General features: G+C 45.1%; 1 protein-coding gene across 12 annotated transcripts in view; it reads left to right on the top strand.

Annotated features, from left to right (window-relative positions):
- The window catches only part of TACC1 (transforming acidic coiled-coil containing protein 1), a 100317-nt gene that overhangs the window by 39381 nt on the left and 36514 nt on the right, over positions 1 to 24422 (top strand). For 3 of the 12 annotated variants that reach the window (XM_045821626.1, XM_045821627.1, XM_045821634.1), the window contains exons 2-3: positions 11123 to 11309; positions 12230 to 12345. The exons of 1 other annotated variant lie outside the window; for it this stretch is intronic. In XM_045821626.1, the coding sequence (XP_045677582.1) occupies positions 11149 to 11309; positions 12230 to 12345 (277 nt within the window). In that variant the 5' untranslated portion in view covers positions 11123 to 11148. Of the gene's footprint in view, positions 1 to 10311; positions 11310 to 12229; positions 12346 to 24422 lie in introns of those variants that run through there. 8 more of the 12 variants (XM_045821633.1, XM_045821631.1, XM_045821629.1 and 5 more) reach the window with 5 other exon arrangements.

The raw sequence follows: 24422 nt of genomic DNA, 5'->3' as shown, positions 1-24422 counted from the left end.
AGCTTTTTTGTCTACACTTCTCATCTTTAAAGACACAACTGCCTCATTTCTGCCTTCCAGAAAGGCAATATTACAATGGAAGACATTTCAGGAGGGGGAAATGTGGGTCATCCTGTTTTCAGGATTGCTGGGCCACCTCATCCACATGAGCAGTCTTGAGTCTCATGGTTGGGGGATTTTTTGGCTTTATGAAAAGGACACCTTTGAGATAGAAGAGGAGTTTTTAAAAAATATTTTATTTATTTATTTTTAGAGAGGGAAGGGAGGGAGAAAGAGAGAGAGACAAACACACACACATCAATGTGCGGTTGCTGGGGGTCATGGCCTGCAACCCAAGCATGTGCCCTGACTGGGAATCAAACCTGCGACACTTTGGTTCGCAGCCCTCGCTCAATCCAGTGAGCTACGCCAGCCAGGAGAAAATGAATTTTTGAAGGAATGTAAACATAATCCTCACAATGATGTGGGATGAAATTAAGGCAGATTCTTCCTGTATCACTATCAGAGGGAGTATAGATGCTGAAATGCCCCCAAAGAGGTCATGTTGTTAGTGGGGAGGTGAGGCTGCTATGACAAAGAGACCCGATGGTACAGTAGTGCCAAGAAGATGGACTTTTATCTCTCTCTCACTTAACAGTCGAGGGCAGCAGGCGGTTCTGCTCCACGAGGTCAGCCTTGCCTGGCCCCATCTGCATTATTGCTTCAGCGTCTCCCAAGTGTGGGCCTTGGAGGGGAGGAAAAATTTTCCCTTCTTCCTTTCTAGATTCTTTGGCTGGTGTAATAATTAACATACCACAGATCAACAGGAGAAAATAAATTTAATTTTGTATACGTGGATATGCATAAAAATAAGAGACCCACAGGCAGTCAGGCAGTTGAGATTTATGTGCCACCCTGGACTGAGGAATGCACTACAGTCCTGGGACATCAAAGGGAGGGAGGTAACTCAGGGGAACATAGAAGAGCAGGTGTTTGGTAATGAGAAGTTTGCCCTGCCACACAGTTACTCTCCTAACAGCTTGCTTTTTGAGCCAGCCACCCCATAGGTAGTTAAATAACGAGTAAACGTTTTCCTTGAGTCTACTGGGTCTTGAGTGACATTAGTTCAAAGTAATCCACATGCCAAAGGGCACGTTTTGGGGTGTGATTTTCTGTTCCCCTTCACCCTCATGTATACAGCTGAAGCAGGCTCACCCCCAGCCTAGGGGATGAGAGAAGGAGGGTACAAGACAGTTTTCATTTTAAAGACATTGCCCCCAAATTGCATCTGCCATGGGCTCACATCCCACAGGTCAGAACTGAGCCACGAGGCCCCACCTGGCTGCCGAGGAGGGCTCCAGCTGGGAAATGTGGCGTCTAGCTGGGTGGCCAGGTGCCTGGCAAAAACTCGGGGGTTCATTCACCAGAAGAAATAGGAAAATAATGAATGCAGGGGGCAGTTAGACTCTTCCATGGTGGTCTTGTAGAAATTCAAAGGATGAGGGTGCAGAAGGCATACAATGCTAGAGAAGCATTATAGTTTTTCTTTTTTATCTCAGTTAAAGTCTGTGTGTGTGTGTGTGTGTGTGTGTGTGTGTGTGTGTGTGTGTGTGTTCACTGGTATAAAAGGAGTAAGCCTGTGAGTTATGTTTCACAATTCATGTAGGATTTCTCTTTTGACAATTTTAGCAAGTTTCCAATGGTTAAAGTGTTTCATTTCCTCTAGGAAGACAGAAAAGGTCAGTGTGCCTCCTTCCCTCTGAATATTGAAGCCAGCTGCACCCCTCCCGAGACAGGGGGCTCTCTCTTGCCCTCTGGGCCAGGCTGAATTTACCCTGAAGCTAATGACGCTTAAATTTCAGGACCCTTCACTCGTAGCCTTCTTCCCAGGTCTCCAGAGGGGCCCTGGCACTGTTCGTGAGGTCCTTCTGCATTTCTCTGAAAGAGAGCTCCCATTTTCATGGCTCTCCAGGCAAATGCCTCTGAGTGCTATAGGTGTCACACTCTGGTCACCAGCAGGTCACCTAGATTAGATTCCCAGGCTACCCCCTGGGCATTTCTTTCCTTTCCACCCACTGAGCGACATCCAAGCTTGTTGCTGCTTGTATGAATTTCTGGCAGGTCTGGGTTCTCCGAGTAGAGTCCTTTTGGTTAGAACGTCCTTGTAACTGTTGGAAAAAGAGCATCTTCTGGTTCTACTTACAGTTTAGATCTTTAATGTTTTGTCAGCCTAAAGCATTATTCCTGGAGTGGAGTTTGACTGTATGTGGGGAAGAAGGGGTGAGAGGATGCAAATATGCGCACACATAATTTGCATACAATTTCAAGAAGATTATGATCTTCTGATATCCTTCTTTGCTAAACCCAGATGAGGAGCCCCTGCTCCGGAAGTTGAAAATGTAACCAGCCTGACCAGTTTGAAATGATATCTTCCTCCTAAGACTATGGGGCAAGAGGGTGGGGATTAAATGTAAGGCACATAGCACAGTGTCTGAAGCACAGTGAGCGGTTACAATCATTCACTTCTCCATTGGGGTTTGGATGATCTTACTAGTTTTCATGAGTTCCTCAGGGCAGTGGTTTTCAACTGCTGCGCTGCAACAATTTTTAAAACATGCAATACCCGACTATTTAGTCAGGGGCACTGACCTCTTTTCCCTTGGACTGTCAAAAAAATGACAACAGCCAATACCATAATAGCCGTCGGGTGTGAATGATCAAAATTATACCTATTTTTTTTGTCAGATAGGCAAAAAAACCCCCACCCATTTTTTGATGTGTCACAGAATTTTAGTGATTAGTTTATGTGTGCCATGAGATGAAAAAGGTTGAAAATTCCTGCCTTAGGATATGATCCAGTCTCAGCTCTTGGTTGCTACTATTTTTCACAGCCTGTCGATTTGCTCTTTAATTTGAAGGCAAACATTTAGAAACGTTATTCTTCTTGTGTAGCCAAGTCTGCAATCTTTATTTTGTGTGAAATCTTGATTTCATTAATTACCTCGAAGTTTGGACAGTTATCCTTCCAACAGAGCTTTGACAGATTCTGTTGCTTCTAGATTATTTTCTTCCTGTGATTTGATTTTTATTATTTATCCATCTAATCCATCTGGAATTTATCTTGGTATATGCTCTGAGGTGAGGGTTTATTTTAACTTGATCTTTTTTTTTTCTGATTGCCAACTGTCAATGACAAGAGAACATCCAAATCTATAGAAAATGTTTATAAGACTTTATTTGAGCCAAAATTTTGAGGACACACCCAAAAGCAAAATCTCAGCGGATTGAGAAAATGCTCCAGAAATTGGCGATACTACAGTTCTTTTCTTGCAGACTACAAGAAATCCACTGGGGGTAGGCTAGGGGGCTGGGAGAAAGCAAAGGGAAATCTCCAGAATTGGCTCAAATGCGGCATGGAGAAACATATGTATTTGTTTTTTTACATTGGCGGGTACAGAGACAGTTAACAATAACAGTCAGTTGAGGGAGGAGGCATGCAGGCGACAAGATGAGAAGTTTCAGCCCTGGCTGGTGTGGCTCAGTGGATTGAGCGTGGGCTGCGAACCAAAGTATCGCAGGTTTGATTCCCAGCCAGGGCACATGCCAGGATTGCAGGCCACGGCCCCCAGGACCGCACATTCATGTTCCTCTCTCTCTCTTTCTCCCTCCCTTCCCTCTCTAAAAATACATAAATAGATCTTTAAAAAAAAAGATGAGAAGTTTCGTGGTCTCCTGCTCTGTGGTCCTGAGCCCTGGTGCCGGCAGCTGTGCCTGGAAAAGAAAATTATTCTTTCAAAAGTTATGGTATCCTAGATGCACAGGAACAGTGGACAGGGTTTGCTCATGGTACAGACTGACCTTTGCTAAGGAAGCTGTAGGCTTGGGGCATGACCACCCACCGTGACCTGCCAGTTAGGGATTCAAGAGCATCCAGCTGGTGTGGTTACGTTCTATCACTGGGTTTGCCAGGCCTGTCATGGGGCCCCTGAGCTTATCAGGGTCATGACATAGCCCTTTTCTCATTCACACCACCAATTGCTCTCTAACTGTTTATTAATAATCTTTCCTTCCCCACTTACCATAACATTTTCTTACTCATATAATAAATTCCTATATCTCATAAGGTCTTTTTCTGGGTTTTCCGTTCTGTTTTACAGAACAAAGATATGCCTATTTTTGCATAAATATGTCAACATCTTGTAGATCCAATCTCTTTCTTGACCCTGTCTTATTTTTTCAATATTGACAAATCCCAATAAAAATTGCCTAAGAATTTTGAATGAAAATTGCATCAGACCTATACACTAATGGTGCAATGTTTCCACCTTTACGATATTTCGTTTTACCAACCTGGAACATTATCCTTCCATTTATTCAGCTAGTTGTTTAGCTTCTATTCATGAGTGAATAAAATGGCATTTTAATATTTGGAGTTTTAAAACTAATATGAAGAAAACAGGTTTCCCCTCTCCCCACTTTGTACTATAACAGAGGAAGAAAAGGACATATTTTCCTTCAATTTTTACACACAAGTAGTTTCAGAACAGAAAAAATGGCAGTTAACCTGTTCCCCTAAAGAGATAAAGCTGGAAGCGACAGAAGGCCTCACTCATATCATGCCCTGGAGTTTGCTTCCTAGTTTCCCACCTTCTTATCTCTTAGAAACACTGGGAGAATAAATATCGGTCACAAACGCACGAGTTACTGTAATGAAATGCCCCAGGTCCCCAGAGTGAGGATGTAGGCGGAGTGGGTGTGCCGATTATTTTGCAATTCTTTTTGTGCTTTTATTCTTTCTTCTGGTGCACACTTCTCCTCACACCCTCCTACCAAGGAGTCTCCGCTGCCCTCTCCTGTGCCTTCCCAGTCTGTTACCTTCTAACTTCTTAGTGACAATGTTTCACGAACTGAAAATGGGACATGTAGTTACCAGGAGAGTGGATAGGAAACTGGATATCAGGATGACCTCAGAAAATCTGGGCCCTGTCTCTGATGTTCTTCTAGTCTTTCAGATACATTGTTCGGGAGGTTTATTTTATTGTGGAGGTAGGGTAGAGAGGAGGGAATAAAATGGCTGGGGGAGAAGGCATATTATTCTATTTCAGATTCCTAACTTCCATCAGCCTTTTTAACTCAAGCCTTAGATTCTACCTCCCCACAGCCCAAGTAAATGAAGTAAAGTAGATTTCTCCAAATTGGAGTAATGTTTGGTGTTAGAAACTGAAATTCATAAGCAAGAAAGGGTTCTTGTGTGAGGCTTTACATATAAAGGAATGCTCACTTTCTTATTGCCTAATCTGCTAAAAAGGAATGTAAGTTCAACAGAAAACAACAAAATGTGCTAAATCAGTAACAGTTGTTTTACAAGATGACATACCTGTTGAACAGGCTCTGTAACTGCAGTGTTGTTTAGCAGGAAAAACCAAACATATCTATTGGAATAGAAGATATTTTTAAATTTAAAGATAGGTTACTGCTTTAGGTGGGTATTTTGTTTATTTCTGGTTTGCTTGTTTTCAACTTTGGATTTGTGGTAGTTGGTGGGAAGAATGAGGAATAACATTGGGGTTATTTTCCCCACGTAGAATGGACAGACTGACCTGATTCTGTTTGTATCTTTAGTAGTCCACAACTGTTTCTCTCAAATACTCTCACACTCCAGGGTAGAGAACTAACATGGGCTTTCTTATAAAGTCAATAAACATATCATCTTGCTATTCCATGGGGATAGAGAGAACCTCATAAAGTGGCTCTAAAACAACACCAGTGTAGTGGACACATCATAAAACATATGGGGTGCCCCCTGCCCCGGCTTCTTTGAAAGCTGACACAGGATGACTGCCATGTGGCCGTTCTGTCACAGGTCTCACTGTGGCCGAGGTTGGACGGCATACTTTCTGGGGAAGTCAAACTTCACTTTCTGATACAAAACAAAATGGATCAGAGGGGGTCTGACAAGAGTTGTTCCTGGAGCAAAACCTGTACAAGGGCCTTTCGGCAGCCCCCGTGGCGAGCTCGGCCAAGTCTCTAATGGATGCGGTCTGGTCCCTTCTGCTCTTCCTGGAGCTCTGAAAGAGTATTGATTAGTTACGGACACAAATCCGGCTTTTCTCTTTTAAAAATTAGAAAGGAGGTTCTCTTTATGATTTTGAGTGTAAATGTGTGGCACAAATTCCCTGATTTGGGTGGGTTTAGGTAGTGGAGGGGAGGTTCTATAGGTGGCTATGGCCTACAGGTAAAGGATAACTCAGATCTTGAAAGGTGAAGACTGTAACATTAAAATAGTTGAATGTTGTCAGATACCGTTATTGGCAACATTGTCTTGGACAGACATAGCAGGTTCTTGAGGTTAGACTAAGTCAGAACAGCAGGCCTCCTATTGACAGTGGCTGCTTCTAACGGAGGGAGGGAGGCATTCCTAGTTGTGATTTTGCAGTTGGTCGCAGAGAAGCCGGAAGCAGCAGCAATTTGCAAGGAATGTCTCACTGATAGAATCACTAGCTGGGGGGTGGGGTGGGGGGGGTGGGGGGGCGGTAGCTGTGAGGGCATTCTGCTTTCTTAAGGTCTGATACTGTGTGCAGGGGTCCTGAAAGCCTGGAGGCAAGGGTTCTAGATCCAGTGTGGTGTTCGTTAGCTGTGTGACTTCTGGCAAGGGGTTGCCCTTTCTGGTTCAGTTACTTTACCACAAAATGAGAATGAGAAAGCCTGCCCCGCTGCATGAGAGAATGGTTATAAGGATCAGATGAAAAATTATCGATATAAGGCACAGTACTGTTATCATTACATCTGAGAGACCTTCATTTAAATATTCAAGAGAAAAAAAGCTCAGAGTTGAGACTGTTCAGCTGGGTGAGTGGGGAGAAGGCATTCGGTGGTCAGTTTGATGGAGTAACCACAGGCAGGGAGTTCCCCACCAGGTTTTGGAAACTTCACCCCATGAACAGATAGATGTCTCTGAAAAAGCGGAGCTGGGGCAAATGGAAGACGGTCCATTGAGGTTCCACTGAAGCACCCCAACCTAGCTGCTGTTGGCAGTTTCAATGTCCTTGGGCCAGTACTTTCCCTAGGTCCTTCAAGGCTGCCCACCCACTCTCATTACATCATCAATCTGGCATTTAATCTTAGGTGAAGTAGACTTAACTTTTGCTCATCAAATTCTTAAGCTGTTAGAAAGCACAGATGAGCTGACAGGTTCGTCTACCTGCCTGATCTTTCTGGTTTCTCGCTGGTGATTTTGTCTCTGTGGCTCCTTAGTGCCATCCCGTCCGCCCTCTCCCTCCCTGCCGCCTCCGCTCCCTCAGCACCATTTCACAGATGCCTCCTCATTTCACTAGCTGTCAGGAGCTCCATTTTCCTAGCAGTAGGTTTTCTTCTCCCTTTAGTTTCAAGTGTTCCCACTGTGCTTGGCTTGCTTACAGCACCGCTACTCAGTGAACGAGTGGAGTGAAAGATAAGGACTCTTGTTCCAGTTCTGCTTCTTTTACCCTCTGGGCAGAAGCTGTGCCCTTCTCTAGGCAGTTTGGAGCTGGGAAAATAGCAGTTTTACAGCCCCGGGTTGTTGCCAGAGTGAACTTTCTATTTTATTTTATTTTATTTCTGAAATTTTTATTCATTGATTTTAGAGAGAGAGTGTGTGAGAAACATCGATCTGTCATTCTACTCATAGATGCATTCTTTGGTTGAGTCTCATATGTGCCCGGACTAGGGACTGAACCCACAGTCCTGGAGTCTCCAGACGATGTTCTAACCAACTGAGCTACCTGGCCAGGGCAGAGTGATCTTTCTAAATGGCAATGTTACTTACTTTCTCAAAGCCAGAAGCCTTGAAGCCTTGAAAGCCTTGAAGTCTTTCTCAAAGACTTCACTCTGTCCATCCAGGCTCCATGGGCCACTCTAGCACACAGGTTTGTCCTGCTAGTTACAATTTTTTATTTTCATGGTGTATTGGTCGAGCTTCTGTGAAGGGCAAGAAGCAGAGGCAGGAAGAGAACGGATGGGGCCCTTTCAGTGTTTATGCTCATTTCCAAAGCAAATGCGTTTCATCTGGTTATTTGGTCATGTATTTGCAGACATTTTGCTCCATGAAGTTGAGGACGTAGCAGCAAAATGATTATTTACCGTGGTTAGGATATCTGTTGTTAAACATTGCCCGTTCTTTCCCAGAATCACAGGAAAATTCACATATCCATTAGCCTCATCACTTGTACTTCCAGACGATAAAATCAATTCAAGCTATTGAGTAGTTACTTACTTTATTGCTGTTCTCATTAAGTCTGGGAACTTAGAGGAGTGACTTTTCAGACACCGAGCATTTGCTCCTCCAGTTTCAAGAAATTGCTGTGTAGGTCAGACTTTATCTTACTCATCCCAAGTTCCGGTCTGTGCTGGTTCAAAATCTGGATTTTTGGGGGATGAGTCAGGCTTTAGGAATTTATGTCACCCTAGCCAAACTTATAGGGTCTATTTGTAAACTAGAATATTCCTTTTCTGAGTATTTACTAAACATCTACTGAATGTGTGGCCCTGTCCTAAGCTCTGGGGAAACAGAAATGAATCATAAAGATGATGTGGTTCTTGCCATTTAAAGCTTATGGTCCAGAAGTGGGACAGGTAAGTAAACAAATACATTATATATAGTATGCTAAGTGCAGGGTGCCCTTACCTCCTGGGATGTCCTGGTTTATGCCTGTTGTCCTGGTATAACTATTAATAATACCCCCTTTCAAAACTAAGGGCCACAGTAAATCTTTTCTGGATGTTTGGTGTATAGAGATGGTAGAAAGGAAGGAAAAATTAGCCTGCTTTCCCTGTGCTGGGTGATGAAGGAAGTTCAGACTATCAAGGTCAGAGAGCTTAAGGTGGGGGCCGGGGGAGGACTGGACGCAAAACTGCAGGCAAAAGGAAGATTGTTCAGGAGGAAGCAAGTAGTTGTTTCAAGCTAGTCATTGTTTCCCAAATTTATCCTGTGAAAAAAAATTCCCCAGGACACTTGGTAAAAATACAGATTTCAGATCCTATTGGAAGTTTGAATTTGTGTTTTTAAAGATGCCCCCCCACCACCACCACTATGATTCTTGGACATATTAAAAGTTCAGCACCAATTCTCTACTGATTACGGCTAAGAACACAAAAGGCTGGGAATTTGGGGGACAGGAACAGCAAGACTAGAGTACCTGTCACAGATAAGCCAGGCAGGGTGACCCCAGGTGAGAAAAACCTGAGGCAGAACCAGCTGGGAGGCATTTACAGTAGAAGTGGGGAGGGGTGCAGAGAAATGCAAAGATTTAAGAACTATTCAGGAGGAAGAATAGTTCTCACAGTAGCTAGTACATGCCAGTTACTGATTTGCACAGAGTGATATTATTTCCAGGCAACAAAACACTTTTGTTAAATACAGGACCCTGGGGGACCTTATAATCGAAGGGTTATGTGGTGAGCCATAAACCTAAAAATACAGTTGGATAGAGTTGTGGCATGTTCTTGTGAACCTAAATAAAAATAAGTCCCACTTACTTCACATCTTCGTCGTCTCCAGAGCACTCACGACAGCTGTGTTTACCAATAGCAAGGAGCTGGATGGATTCTATAACCATCCCGACACCGCCAGCCCTTTCACCTAGACTTCCCGCAAACCCCGCCCTTCTGTTATGGCGAGGAAATTATCCACCTATTACCTTGCATTATTTTTGCTTTTGTTTTTGTTACCAAATATGTAAAACAGCCAGGATTCATCACCAACATACGTGCCAATGACTTGTTCCTACATTCTGGACTTGCTCTCTCTGTGGGGACCTGTAACCATAGCCCTGGGAAATTATAACAGTACAAGAAACGCCTTATGCAGCCACGCAAGGGGATCATTAAGCCTGACGTTTGAGGCAGCATTGGTGATTCCAAGAGGATCAATCCCTGAATGGAAAACGAAGAAATCCTCGGAGAGCTTTGCCTTCAAGCATAAAGAGGGTTTTTATTTTGAAGGCTGCCATCACCAGGCCTGTTGGCATACTTCAGAAGCAGCAAACGAAGTCAGAAATCAAAGACTTGGACGTTATGAAAAGAGAGTCTCAAAAAGGAAGATGGGAAACGGATCAGGCTATAATTTCACAGGGTAATTTAGCACCCTTTGCCCGAGACCTGGCCACAAAGCGTCCACGAGTGCGGTTTGGGAGGGACAAAGCATCTAAGTTTCCAGCACTTGGCTCCAGTAGGAGCGTGGCTGATGGATTATCCAAATCCTGGGGGTAATAGGGTTGAAGGTGATCAGGCTGAAATCTTCCATGCTGTTAACACCAGGGCGGAGATAAAGACCAAAGTTTTAAATATATACTTATATGGGCTTAACTGCTGTACGATCCAACATCACCAACGCCATTAAATCACTGTGGCAAGATGAAAATATAAAAAATAAATAGGCCAGCAGATTCAGTGAAATTGTGTCAGTGGACCCCCAGGAATAGACAAAGGGAAGTAAAAATAAAGAAATGAATAAACAAATAAATAAACAAATAAATAAAAAGGAAAAGCGGGAAAGTCCAGCAAGCAGGGACGCAGAAAAATGGATCTTCCCTGCTCGAGGATCAAAGACTGCTAAAGGCGCTCGGATCCTCCGCGCTCAGCCCGAGTCGCAGCCGGGAAGCCCCCTTCAGGCAGTCCAGGCGCTACCAGCGTGGCGCGGCTGCGGGGGGATCCGGCGGGAGCTCTGCAGACATCAAAGTCCCGCTGCCGCGGCCGCCCCCGCCCGCGCGCGCGGGTAGTACGGTCCGAGGGGGCGGCTCCTGGGGCGCGGCTCCCGCCGCAGCTGATGCGCGCCGCGCCGCCGGGGAAGGGGGATCTGGGATCCCGAACCCCAGAGTCTCCGAGCTGTCGGGCGCCGCGGGCCGGGGCCCTGAGGAGGCCCCAGGAGAAGCATCTTCCCGGCGGGAGTCGCCGGGCGCGGAGGGGCGCCTTGGCCGCCCCATTCGGGAAGGAGGAATAGGAGGAAGCGGCACTGCCTGCCGGGCGAGAGGAAGCGCTTTCACCCCGGCCCCCGACGGCGCTCGTTTAACCACATCCGCGCCTCCGCTGGAAACGCTAACAGGCGCCTGTCACCGGTTCCCTCCATTTTGAAAGGGAAAAAAGGCTTTCCCCCTTCCCCTACTCTTAGGAGCTGGAGCCGGAAGATCCGCGCTCATGGCGTTCAGCCCTTGGCAGATCCTGTCCCCCGTGCAGTGGGCGAAATGGACGTGGTCCGCGGTGCGCGGCGGGGGCGCCGGAGAGGACGAGGCCGGAGGGCCGGAGGGCGACCCCGAGGAGGAGGACTCGCAAGCCGAGACCAAATCCTTGAGTTTCAGGCAAGTACACGCATCCCCGCCGAGATGCGAACGTGCTGCCATCCATCCATCCACCCATCCGCGGCTCTTTCTGTGTGCGTGTGTGTGGTCGCCCACCGCGTAACCATGCTCATGGCGATGCTACGTCCCTGCCTGTAACCAGGTCCCCGCTGTGCATTCGAAAGTTCAGGATTATCTGTCCTCCCGTGTATTTCCTTTTCTCCCGTTTAAGTAGGAGCTTTCTGAACCTAACCGAGAATCCGCAGTTTGTCCGCATCCCGGTCTTGCCTAAGCTTCGATCTACCCCCCCGCCCCGGTACCTCAGTGTCATTGATCTCACTCGGTGGAACTTGGGGCCTTCCCTGTGGGGAAGAAGTGTCCCAAAAATGCAGTGTTGGTAGAGGAGGTCGCGTGATGACAGGCCCCTGGCAGCTGGTGAGAAATGGTGGTCTCTGCTGAGCTGTCACCCATGTGATTGCGGAAGGCAGGTGACAGCATTCTCAGCCTAGGGCCCAGTGAGTTATAGCAGGTAGAGAGGCCTGCCAGAGAAAAAGCATCATGGTGAGAATTGCCTTAATTTTTTTAGGGGGAGGGGGCAGTCTTAATTTTGAAGGCTCTGGGAAAGGGCTCTTGTGAGAAAAGGAGTCGCTTGAAAAGAGCTTTCTTCTGGGTGCCAGAGGGAAGCATGACATCAAGAGAAACGGTTCTGGAGGAAAGCCCCGGAGGATGGTGATGTCAGGGAGACAGGACACCAGACGGAAGCCCGTGGAGGGCCCGCTAGAAAACCTGCAGCATCACCCACAGGCCAATCCGGGCTGAGGACCAGTGGGTTGTAAAGTTAGGCAAAAATTCTGGACTTTAGCCGTTTTGGATATATGGATTATAAAGGGTGTCGGAAATACCGTTGAAAGTGGTAATTCCTCATTTTTCCCCCTTGGCAGCTCGGATTCTGAAGGTAATTTTGAGACCCCTGAAGTTGAAACACCCATCAGATCACCTCTCAAGGAATCCTGTGAGTCGTCACTAGGATTAGCAGGACCTGGGGCCGAAACCCAAGGTAAGGAAACTTCCATTTTCTTCCTCTTCTGTTTTAAAGTTTTGGAAATGTAAATGAAGGAAGGAAAAGTGCTAACCTAGAGCCATTTAAAAAGGGTTAGATTGTCTCCTTATTGAGAAAAGGCTGTTTTAAAGTTCCTGGTTTATTTGAAATGTTTGTCTTTGAGGATTGTGGTAGTCAGAGGTTTCTTCCCCAGGTAGTCAGTACACTTACAGTATGAGATTATCATTATCAGACCTTCCTGCTGGACCCTCCTCTTCCACCCCGAAGAAACAAAAATGTGTGTAGGAATGCAGTGGTGGAGGTGTGTTCAGGTTTGGCTTCACAAATTTCTCAGACTAAATAGCCTTCTACAGGGGTGTGGCTGGAGATAAAAATTGTAGGTAAGAGTTGATGTTTTTTAGATGCAGAATCTTAGGAAGCTGATTCAAAATTGCTCTTCTGTACAGGAATGGTGGTGAGTCCTCAGCCTACCTATGAAAATCTGGTACAGAGGTTCTCTGCTAGCCCCTTGGCGCCCAGCCTTGGGCCTGCCCTTCATCTATACAAGCTTCTGCTGTTCCACTTAATTAGTAGAAATCTTTTTTGTCACACAGCCAGTTTTGAGTAGAATTTCACCTGTCCTGATAGAATTTATTTATCTATTCGATAGGGTGCACTGTGATTCAGCAGTGGAAAAGTCCTGCTCTAACCCATCTAACATCATAGGGGGTGATGGACCTTTTACTTACTTATTTTATTTTTTTAAGATTCTGTTTATTTTTAGAGAGGGGGAAAGGGAGGGAGACAGAGGGACAGAAAGATCAGTGTAAGAGAGAAACATCGATTGGTTGCCTCTCCTATGTGCCCTGACTGGAAATCGAACCAGTGACCAACCAACTGAGCCACACCAATCAGGGTGTGATGGACCTTTTAAAGATTAAGTGAAATATACACGCGCCCTAGCTGGCGTAGCTCAGTGGATTGAGCGCGGGCTGGGAACCAAAGTGTCCCAGGTTCGATTCCCAGCCAGGGTATATGCCTCGGTTGCAGGCCATAACCCCCAGCCACCGCACATTGATGTTTCTCTCTCTCTCTCTTTCTCTCATCTCCCTCCCCTCCCTCTCTAAAAATAAATAAATAAAATCTTAAAAAAAAAAAAGAAAAGAAACTTCTATTAAAAAAAAAAAGAAATATACACGCCAGCTTGTCTTAAGTATTATGGAGAAAAACGAAGCAGGGGAAGGAGGAATAGGTGTATGGGGTAGGCATAGGAAATACTGAAGGGTATGTAGGGGAAGGCTTAATGGTAAGGAGACCTGAGTAGAGCCCTGAAGAAAGAAAGAAGGAACAGTCCTGCAGATGCTCGGGGACAGAACCCTTCCAGCAGAGGGAATGGCATCTGCAAAGGTCTGACACAGGACCAGCCTGTGACTGAGTGAGCCCTGTGGTGGTGGGTAGAAGGGTGGCAGCATGTTTGAACACCCAGGAACGGGCCAGTGCGGCTGGAGTGGAGGGACTAGGCAGGGAGCAGTAGCTGCTGACGTCAGCCAGGTAAGGGGCAGCCTGGATCCTATTGTAATGATGCCCTGATTTTCTTGCTGAGTGAGATAGGAGCCCACTGGAGGATATGTTAACTTCCAGGGCTGCCTTGATAAAGGACCACAAACTGGGTGGCTTACAACAACAGAAATGTGTTCTCTCAAAATTCTGAAGGCTAGGAATCTGAAATCAGAGTGCTCACAGGGCCATACACTCCAGGGTTTCCAGGGAAGAATTCTTCCTTGTCTCTTCTAGCTTCTGGTGGTTGCTGAAAACTCTTGGTGTTCCTTGGCTTGTGACAACATAACTCCAGTCTCTGCCTCCTGCGTTATGCGGCCACCTTCTTCCCCCCTGCTTGTCTGCCTTCACTCTGCATTCTTACAAGGACACCGCGCATTGGGCTTAGGGATCATACTAACCCAGCGTGACCTCCTCTTAGTTGGTTACATCTGAAAAGATGCAATTAGCGAATACTGGGAGTTAGGGTTTCAGCACAGCTTTTTGAGGGAACCCAGTTCAACTCACAACCTAGGGCTTGAAGCACAGGGGGATTGTGCATTGACTTCCTTTTGAGAAGGTTTGCTGGCTGCTGTCCGGAGAAGGGACTCTGGGATGGATGTCCTTTCTACCATCTTTCTCTATCCCGTTGTTTTCCACTGTCACCCTGCAGTGGCAGACAGAGCCAGCCTTCAGTTAGCTGGTTACCTAATTTTTAGTTTTTTTTTTAAATCTCTCAATGGTTATTGTATTTCATTGCATAGTAACTTCCTCACAGGTTGCCTAGGGAAGTCTAGTTCTCTGTGGCAGACATCACAGAGGGGTGGAGCTGGGTTATCAGTGAAATACCAGCTTTTTGTGATTTGGTTTTGCTTTAAATCCTGAGTTCCATGCTGTGCCTCCCCTGCTGAGAACTGAGAGTACCCTCTTCCAGTCCCAGCTGCTTTCACCATTGTTCAGGGCAGAGACCCGCCTGGGAACAGCAAGTTTGTGCGTTGGAGAACTTCTGTGCACTCTTTGCTCTTTATTTGCAGCACTCAGTGCCTGGAGACACCGCCACCTGTTCTTCATAGCTTCCCTTTTCTTCTCTCAAGATTGGCAGGTCAGAAGGGAGATTTAAAAGCCTGAAAGAACTATTTTGTCGCCTTCCCATCGAATTTAAATAAAGCTCACAAGACTTGTTAAGTTGGTATTTGGAAGCCTCTTTGACTTGTGCTCAGCTTGGGCGGCCCCTTCCCCTTCCCCGCCATTCTATCAGCTGGCAGTCTGATTCATCCTGACACATTCTTTGCTAAATGAACAGTGGCCTGAATGGCCCAAGCCTGGCCCCCAGAGCCATAGAGACCCAATTGTTAGGTCCTTCCTGTGTGACTCATTATTATAAGTTTTGGTAACTTACACTCTCTTTTATACTCTGTGCAAGTTTTCCTTCATGGACCGGGAAAACTCTGTGGAGTAGTAGTTTGTGATTGCAGACCATGTGTGTGGTGCTGGCCGGGTGGGTTGTAGAGTCTGGGAAACAACCACTACATATTATAAGATCCGTCAGTCTAGGGTCTTTATAGAGGATGATGGCTCTTTGGCCTGCTAGCAGCCTGCCTTCTAGGGCTCCTCCTACCCAACATGTAGAGTTGGGCCAGAGTCCTGTTGATGGCTTTGTCACACATACCCAGTAAATGTAGAATACAGCCAAAGCACGGGTCTGACCAGGGAAGATACGTGGACAAAAATTCCCAGAGAGTCATTTCTAACTGAAGTCTAATTTCTGGGTCTGAATGCTTCTCTTTCTTCCCAGATTATTGATTATTCAGCTCCTGACCAAGTTAGTCTTTCATAGTTTTGTGGTTCCAGGACATGGTGGGAGGACATCAGGTGTCCTGCCTCTGTAAGTGTATAAGCCTGTATCTTTTGGAGGGATGATTTATGAATTAGCCAGTCAGGAGCTGGTGCTAATGTGGAAAAGATCCTGGCTTCCTGGTATGTAATGGCCCTCAGATGTGTGGGCTCTAACCCATGCACCACACCCATGGCCTCCACCCCGTGAACTCAGAGAAACATCTACATCTGTTTTGAAGTGAATTTTCTCTTTACTGGAAGTTTTTTAGGGACTTACAGTATTTGAACTCTATACTAACTTAAAAAAAAGATTTTATTTTTTTATTTTTTTAGAGAAGAAAAGGGAGGGAGAAAGAGAGGGAGAGAAATATTGATATGTGATAGAAACTTGACTGGCTGCCTCTTGCACACCCCCAACCCAGGACCTGGCCTGCAACCCAGGCCTGTGCCCCCACTGGGAATTGAACTGGCAACCCTTCGGTTCGCAGGCCAGGGCTCAATCCACTGAGTCACACCAGCCAGGGCTATAGTAACTCTTCTTAAGACAGAGTTGTATGCCATTCTAGAAATTAACATTGGATGAGGCTGTGGGTTTTTTTCTGTTTTTTTTTTTAATTGATTTGAGAGAGAAACATCGATTTTGGTTCCGCTTATTTATGCAACCTTGGCATATTGGGACGATACTCTAACCAACTGAGCTACCCAGCCAGGGCTGCTTTGTTGTTGTTTTAGCCACAAAGAGAAGACTGTTTCAACTAACTGGCAAAATAAAACTGTAGCCAAATAGGTTTCTTGAAAATACCTGAGTGATGGCTGTAATGTTTGCGCTGGCAGTTCTGTATTTGCTGTTTGTCTGCATTCCCCCACACAAGGGGTTTAAGCTGCGGCTGTTACTGTACTTTTCCTGCTGGGAGGTGTGTCAGTGAGGAGGCATCACCTAGGAAAGGACTTTTGAAAGAGGTACAGTGTGATGTTCCTCCCTTTTGAGAGATGCTTATGGACTAATTTTTGTCCGGTGTTTTCTTCAGACTATGAAAGCTCCATTGGCTGTCTCTGCTCCCTGAGACACAGCCCTACTACACACCCACCTATATTTACAGATTGTTACTCTTCTTTGAGAAAGAGACTCTTAATCCGTGCTGAAGCTCTGATATGCCCTGGAAACAGCTAGTTAAACCTACCCTGTTTGACGTGTTAATTAAGTGCCTAGGTATTTCAAAGACATATCTAGGCTGTGGCCTTCCAGAATAGAAGGAAAGAGATGAACAGGCTCAGTCCACAGGTAACTCAGTCCTGGGGGCCGTGTGGAGAGTGCAGAGCTGCTTGCTGTCCCTTAGAACCAGCGAACTGTGGCTCAAAGACCAAATCTGGCCCGCCACCTGCTCTCGCCTGTTATTTTTCTGCCCAAGAGCTAGGAATTGTTTTTACATTTAAAAAACATTTTCAAAAAAATATTTTGTGATATGTGAAAATTATGAAATTCTGTACCTGACTAGTTAACAAGTGAACTGTGGGCACAGGGTGCCAGTCATGTGGGCCTCTGAGTCAGGTCAGGCTTCAGAGAGAGACTGCCCTGGGCTGGCTGTTTGTCTGTTGTGTAAACAGAAATTATGTAATTGGTCTGTCAATGTGCTTGATTCTCAACTGACTAAAGATCTGAGAATTACCACAAAAGGAAACTAGGGAAAAAATGGAGAGCATTTTGGAATCATTTAGTTACTCTAAGTACAAACATAAACTTTTCACTTGTGCCCATTAAGTGTTTTTAATGTAACTTTGGATGTTTGATATGGTATATGGTCGATACGGTGTATTGTTGGAATTTATTGTGTGGTTGGTATGGCATATTTATTGGCATGTTTTAGACTACATATGTAAGACATAGAAGATCTTGTTAAAATCTAAGCCTCAGAGTTTCGATTCTAACACTTTGGGTTGAATGTATAATTAAATGCTATGCAAACATTTCTCATTAGGTATATATTGAAGTGTTCTAGTGGTTCTCTTAGCAACTTAGTTTAACATCCCCTCCCTGCCCCTACCACTGGGATTGCTTTATTAGAATTTCCTAGAAATAAGGGGACTAGTAAGGACTTTTCACATGTACCTAGTTAAACAGTTCAACCCATGTGGCTCTTTCTACAACATCCAGGCTAATGCTTTTATTTTTTATTTTTGTATATTACTGACTCTTTCACAGGTTAAATTTTTATATTTGTTGTGTTATATTATTGTAAGATGTTTAAGGCTTGAAAACTTCAGCAGCATGATACAATTTCATTCCCCCCATGTAAAATTTTTAGCGCTCAGCTTGGTGATTCCCACCGGTTGGTCTCAGAGCCGTGTTTCTTTGCCGTCCTATTTACCCCAGTGTAAATGAGCCGTAGGGACCACCTCTGCTTCTGCACGGTGCTGCACCTAGAGAGAATGTCTCGGGGAAACAGTATCGTGTTTTTTGCAAAGACCTCAGAGAGGGCAGAATACCAGTGCTGAAGTAAAAAAAACCTGGGGGCAAGGGCAGAGTCCATCTGCTGAAAGTAAAGATTTTAGTAACTGTCAAAGCAGTGTTTTTCTTTTAAGATGATAGTAAATTTAACAAACTATTTTTATGAACTATTACAATGATTAAACTCATGTCAGACTCGCACCCCCCAGTTTTGGGCTTACGTGAGCCTCAAATGAAGCAATAGAGCTTACTTTAACAGTTTCTAGTGCTGGAGGCATTTTCCGTGTGTGTCTGTCTGGCGGTGGGGAGGGGCAGCCCTTCTAAAATTGTGCTGTTACCATTCAATACTGTACTGGAAAAAAAAGACATGGTCTAAAGCCATCTAAACATTTCAGTTAAAGAATAGTCATAGTGTCTGTTCCAAGTGACCAGTAATACTGTTTATAGGAAGCCCCGAAGTAATCATTTGTCATAGCCTCCTACACTTAGATTAGTGATGGGAAGATCATGGTTTACCCATCCAGAACAGCGGGGATTTGATAATTGAGGGTTGCTGAATTGTCCAATAATTGTTAAAGTTAAGCCTAGAAAGGGATTGCATGTATCTGAACCTAATTTGAGTTCACACAAACATGATTGAATCTCGAGAGGTTAGTCTGATGATGGCCAAATTCCAGGGAATAGTAACCTAATGGAGTATTTCATTAATTCACAAATAAAAAATGTAAGTTGACAGTTCTCTTTGGCAGATACAAATACTCTCCAGGTACTCTCTTTCCTGTGTCATTGCTGGAAATGTAACAACAAATTATTGATCTCCATATTTCCCACTATAAGAACTTCTACCTGGAAGACCACTAACCTTCTGTTTCGGCTGTATTTATTGGCTGTATTGGAAATAAGTAGGTTTTTTTATAGCATCTAATTTTATTTTTATAACAATGGTGCTCTAAGACAGGACACGTGATTTTGATTCCACAGATAGCGAGAGGCCAGAGCCTTTACTGCTGGTAGTAGAGTGGGGTCTTGAATTCAGCTTTTAAGATCATGGATCCAGCACTCTTATTATCTTGTTTCTCTCTCCAGGGTAGTGTGAATCTCTCTCTTCACTGTCTGAACAGAAGACTTATAACAGGAAATAAAGATACTTTTTTAAAAAAGGTTTTATTTATTTCTTTTTAGAGAGAGGGGAAGGGAGGGAGAAAGAGAGGGAGAGAAACATCAATGTGTGGTTGCCTCTCATGCATCCGCTATTGGGGATCTGGTCCACAACCCAGGCATGCCCCCTACCTGGGAATCGAACCAGTGACCCTTTGGTTTGCAGACCAGCACTCAATCCACTGAGACACACAAGCCAGGGCAAGATACTTACAGCGTTGCCAGGACAGTGTGATGGGGGAAAGCATTCTCTGAATTATCCTTTTTAAGTGATAGTTAAAAAAAATTCATACATTTTCCACATGTGTTAACTTGGTATATATAATATATGAAGTCTAAAATGTATTTTAGGAATTTTGACATGATGAGACCTTTGGAAGTTGACAGCACAATTTAGATAGAGTTAGAAGCAAAAAAAAGCATCACTGGGTAAGCAGTGCTGTGGATTGAAAACATTTTGCCCCCTTAATGCTTAGCTTCAGCTCATCAGTGAGAAACAAAGAGGAAAGGGGCACACTGAGTAACAGGCTTTGCTTCCCTGTCCTCCTGTGAGTCATGTGCGGGTAAGGAGAGACAAGTGCAGAAAATGTGTACAGACTCCTCCTGGGACTCTGGACTCTGCACGTATATTGGGGTAGGAAGAGGTATTTCTAAGAGGCCTGAATTAGTTCTCCGTTGCTGCATAACAGGTTATTCCAAAACTTATTAGTAACTTAAAACAGGAACCAGTTATTATCTCACATAGCTTTCATAGGTCTGGAATTTAGAAGCAGCTCAGCTGGGTGGCCTGGCCTAAGGTTACTTGTAAGCACACAGCCACGATGCTGGCCGGGACTGTCGTCATCTGAAGGCTTGACTGGGGCTAGAGGATCCTCTCCTCAGGTGGCTTACTGCACCTGGCAGGTTAGGGCTAGCTGTTGCTGTGAGCTTTCACTGCCTCCCCATGTGGATGCACCTAACCCTCTCTCTCTCTCTCTCTCTCTCTCTCTCTCTCTCTCTCTCTCTCTCTCTCTCTCTCCGGGATTGCTGCAGTATGCTTCCAGTCTGGCAGCTAACTGCCCACAGAGTGGCTAGCCTAAGAGCAAGAAGGAAGTTGCAATGTCTTTTATGACTTAGTCTCAGAAGTCACACTCTGTTATTTCCACAATATCCTTTTGGTTACTGGGTCAATCCAAGGGTATGAATGCCAGGAGGTGGGACTTAATTGGGGGACATCTTGGAGACTGGCTACCTCAGGGCCCTTTCCTACTTAAAAATATACTAAAGAGTGTAATTTCAAAGACTGCAAAGTTTTTTTCATTACTCGCTTCCTTTGGGGCCTCTTCACTGCTTCCCCCACCCCTTTCTGCTGCCCCTTTTCTTAGAGTGCAGGAGCGGAAGAGGCAGGAACATGATCCTGGCCTTAGCCAGCGTCCCTACCCTATTGTGCTAGATATCTGCTGTGCCCCATGTACTGGCCGCTACTGCTTTCTGGAGGCTCCTGTCTTGCCGACTCTTTATCCTGCATCAGCTTCCCAGCTCTGTGTGGGTGGTTGCTACTTATTGAGAGAGGCAGTTGGTATTTTGAATTCTCCAGTAATTATTTCTGAAGAGATGCACATTATGGTTGTTTGGCAGCCACAGAGTAAAGTTACGCAATTTCAGATCTCTGCAAAGGAGTCCCATCTGGCAGCACGTGCTCTTTCTCCCCTTGCTCTTCCTGTTGCAGTCGCTTGGGGGCGTACAAGTCCTGCAGGGAGGGCACTCTGTGATTTCTGTCTGTGGTAGGGGGTTTCTACTCTGTATGCAATGTAACCTCAAACAGATCCTTCTCTGGAGAAGGCTTTGGCTTCCTGATAGACAGATACTTCATGGAGAGTGGGCTCTGCTTTCTTACCTTATAACCTTGTCCTTCAGAGGATAGAATTTGGCTCTCTTTTTAAATAAAACAGTATATGGTGCTAGTTTGGAAATTTGAAGTACTTCTTAATCCTTAGTGCCAGACTTTTCAGTTTGTGAAATGGCTTTCCAGATGATTCTTTACCTGTGGAGCCTTATATTTCAGAGTGAGCCTCTCTCTGGAGTTAGATGGTATCTCTTACCTTAGGAGAACAACAGGGCACCTGGCGCGCTGTCTCTCACAAAAAGCAGCCACCCTCCCCTATCTGCTACCTTCAAACCTTAGTTCCTGGGTAATGTTTTTGTTTAATTTTGTTAGAGGAGGTTTGGATAGCTATTTTATTTTATTTTATTTTAAAAAATATTTTAGAGGAAAAGAGGGAGAAAGAGACAGAGAGAAACAACATCAGTTGGTTGCCTCTTGCATGTCCCACACCAGGGATCTGGCTTGCAACCCAGGCATGTGCCCTGACTGGGGATTGAACTGATGACCTTTAAGTTTGTGGGAGGACACCCAATGCACTCAGCCACACCAGTCAGGGCTGGACAGTTAATTTACTATCTGGGTTGGGTCAGGGGTGTGTATGTATGTTGGTGTTGATTTTATGCTTTAAGTATTAACATCTTAAAATTCTGGCTTACCTAAGAGGATGCTCTGCCTTTTCCTGCCTTGACTCACCCACTTGGAACCCTGACCTGAAGCCCAGTGGTTGTCAGGTGAATGGGAGCCCTGCAGCCCACACCCTTAGGTTCTATCCAGCCTTCCTGGAAAAAGCCTTCTGGTCCTGTGGTCCTGTCGCTGGACAATAAATACTTAGTGTTCACTTCCACTCCATTTTTAAATTGATTGATTTTAGGGGGAGAGAGATAGAGAGAGATCAGTTTGTTGTTCCACTTATTTATGCATTCACTGATTGATTCTTATATGTGCTCTAACCTGGGAATGAGCCTGCTACCTTAGTGTGTGAGGATGATGCTCTAGCCAACTGAGCTTCTTGGCCAGGGCCACTTCAACTCCATTTTAGGGCTGATGCCCTTGACTAAGTGTCTGAGAACATACATGTATACAACATATTTCAATTTTGGGGGAATCAGTGGGGCTGGGAACTCCGAGGCATAAAGGGGAAAAAACCCTCAAACCTGCCCACATGCTAATGTGTACCCTATTAACAGTCTCCTCAGGGCAGACCACTAGCAGAAAGGATGGCACGGTGTCAGAAGCACAGTTGTTTCCCTCCTGAAGCCCTTGATTCAAACCTGGGAGGTCAGAGGGTGGGAGGGTAAGACCAAGCATCTGTTTAAAGAAGAAGCAATCTTCAGAGGGAAGGGGTCAGAGGAAGACAAAAGCTGATCCTTTACAACTGTTGTGTAGAGCTGAATGGCTTTATCATAACTTATACATACTTTTTTCTGTATAAAAAATAATCATGTGAGAAGGGCTTCATTTCTGTATCAAGCATTCCCTGGGCAGTGGGCACGGACTGAGTTTCAACACTATCTTGGGTGCTTGGTTTTTGCTCTGCGGCAAGAAGGAGGCAGAGCATGAGGCCCCCGCAGAGCTCAGAGTCTGGAGGGAGCTAGCACCTTCTATTTCCCAGACTTCTTGGTTTCCCCAGATGCGTTAGCAGCAGATAGCTAATTTTCACAGCAGTTTAGCAAGGGAATATGTGAGAGAGTTCTTGGAAAAAGAAAGATGTTAAAAATTAGAATTAAAAAAAACCCTACCTCCCCAAACAACAACAAAAACGCAAAAGCCTGACTTCTGGTCAAGATGGAGGTGTAGGTGAACACGCTTCGCCTCCTTGTGCAGTCACAAAGAATTACAACTAGAGCGTAAAACAAATAACTCCTAGACCTGTCAGAGAATTATATGGAAGTCTGACAAACAAGGGTTTAAAGAAACCACATTTATCCAGACTCGTAGGAGGGATGGGGATGTGGGGGTGGGCAGAGGGGCGTGGAGATGTGACGGCTGCAGAATGGCGGTCCTGTATTCACATGCCATAGATAGATAAAGATCGGGGGGGACACCTTGGGAGTGAGCGATCCCATCCCCAGGCCAGACCGCACAGCCCAGGGTTCCAGCACCCAGAAGGTAAATCCCTATAACTTCTGGCTATAAAAACCAGTGGGGGTTGAGGTGGCAGAAGAAACTGCCAGATTTTCAGGAGACTACGCTTAACGGGTCTGTGTGGTCTTAGAACATATGCACATCCCTCTGGGATTTGGCATCAGGGCAACAACTGGAAGGGTGCCAGTCACACAGGGTGAGTGCTGGGCAAACCTACAGAAGCCAGGCAGTGGCATTGTCCCCTCTCTGAGCCTTCCCCACATGCAGAGCCACAAAGCAGTGAAGCAGGTTGCCCCACCCTGGTGATTACCTAAGGCTCTGCCCCACACAATTTACAGGTGCCTTTTCTACAATAGGTCACACTACTAAGACAGGGAGTCAGAGCAGCTCTACCAAATACACAGAAGCAAACACAGAGAGGCTGCCTAATTGAGGAGACAAAGAAATATGGCCCAAATGAAAGGACAGAGCAAAACCTCAGCAAAAGAACTAAACGAAATGAAGATAACCAACCTATCATATGCAGAGTTTAAAATACTGGTGATCAGGTTGCTCAAAGAACTCATTGAGTACGACAACAAAATAAAAAAGAACCAGGAAGAAATGAAGGTTACGCTACGTGAAATAAAGAAAAATCTACAGGAAACCGTCACTGATGAAGACGAGAATCAAATCAACAATAAGGAATATTGTCGATTTGGAACATAAGGAAGAAAAAGAAGATCAAAACTATGAACATTAAAATGGCAACAAATTCGCAACTGTCAACAACTGAACCTAAAAATACAAAACCAAAAACAAACCAAGCAAACAACTAAAACAGGAATAAAATCATAGGTAAGGGGATAATTTAGGTGTTATCAGTGGGGAGGGGAAGTGGGCAGAATGGGGGAAAAGGTGCAGGGATTAAGAAGTGTAAATGGTAGGTACAAAATAGATAGTGGGGTGTTAAGAAAAGTATAGGAAATGGAGAAGCCAAAGAACTTATAGGCACAACCCATGGACATGAACTAAGGTAGGGGATTGCCGGAGGGAATGGGGGTACTGGGCAGAAGGGAGCAAAGGGAGAAAATTGGGACAACCGTAACAGCATAATCAATAAAATATGAAAAAACATGAAAGCCTTTTGAGCTTGACAATGGTCATGTCTCTTAAGATGATTCCTATAGT

The sequence above is a fragment of the Phyllostomus hastatus genome, unplaced genomic scaffold (assembly GCF_019186645.2).
Source record: "Phyllostomus hastatus isolate PE091 unplaced genomic scaffold, TTU_PhHast_1.1 phas_scaffold_46, whole genome shotgun sequence".
Taxonomy (NCBI): Eukaryota; Metazoa; Chordata; class Mammalia; order Chiroptera; family Phyllostomidae; genus Phyllostomus; species Phyllostomus hastatus.
The sequence above is the reverse complement of the archived record's forward strand: the minus strand, read 5'-3'. Positions and strand labels throughout refer to the sequence as shown.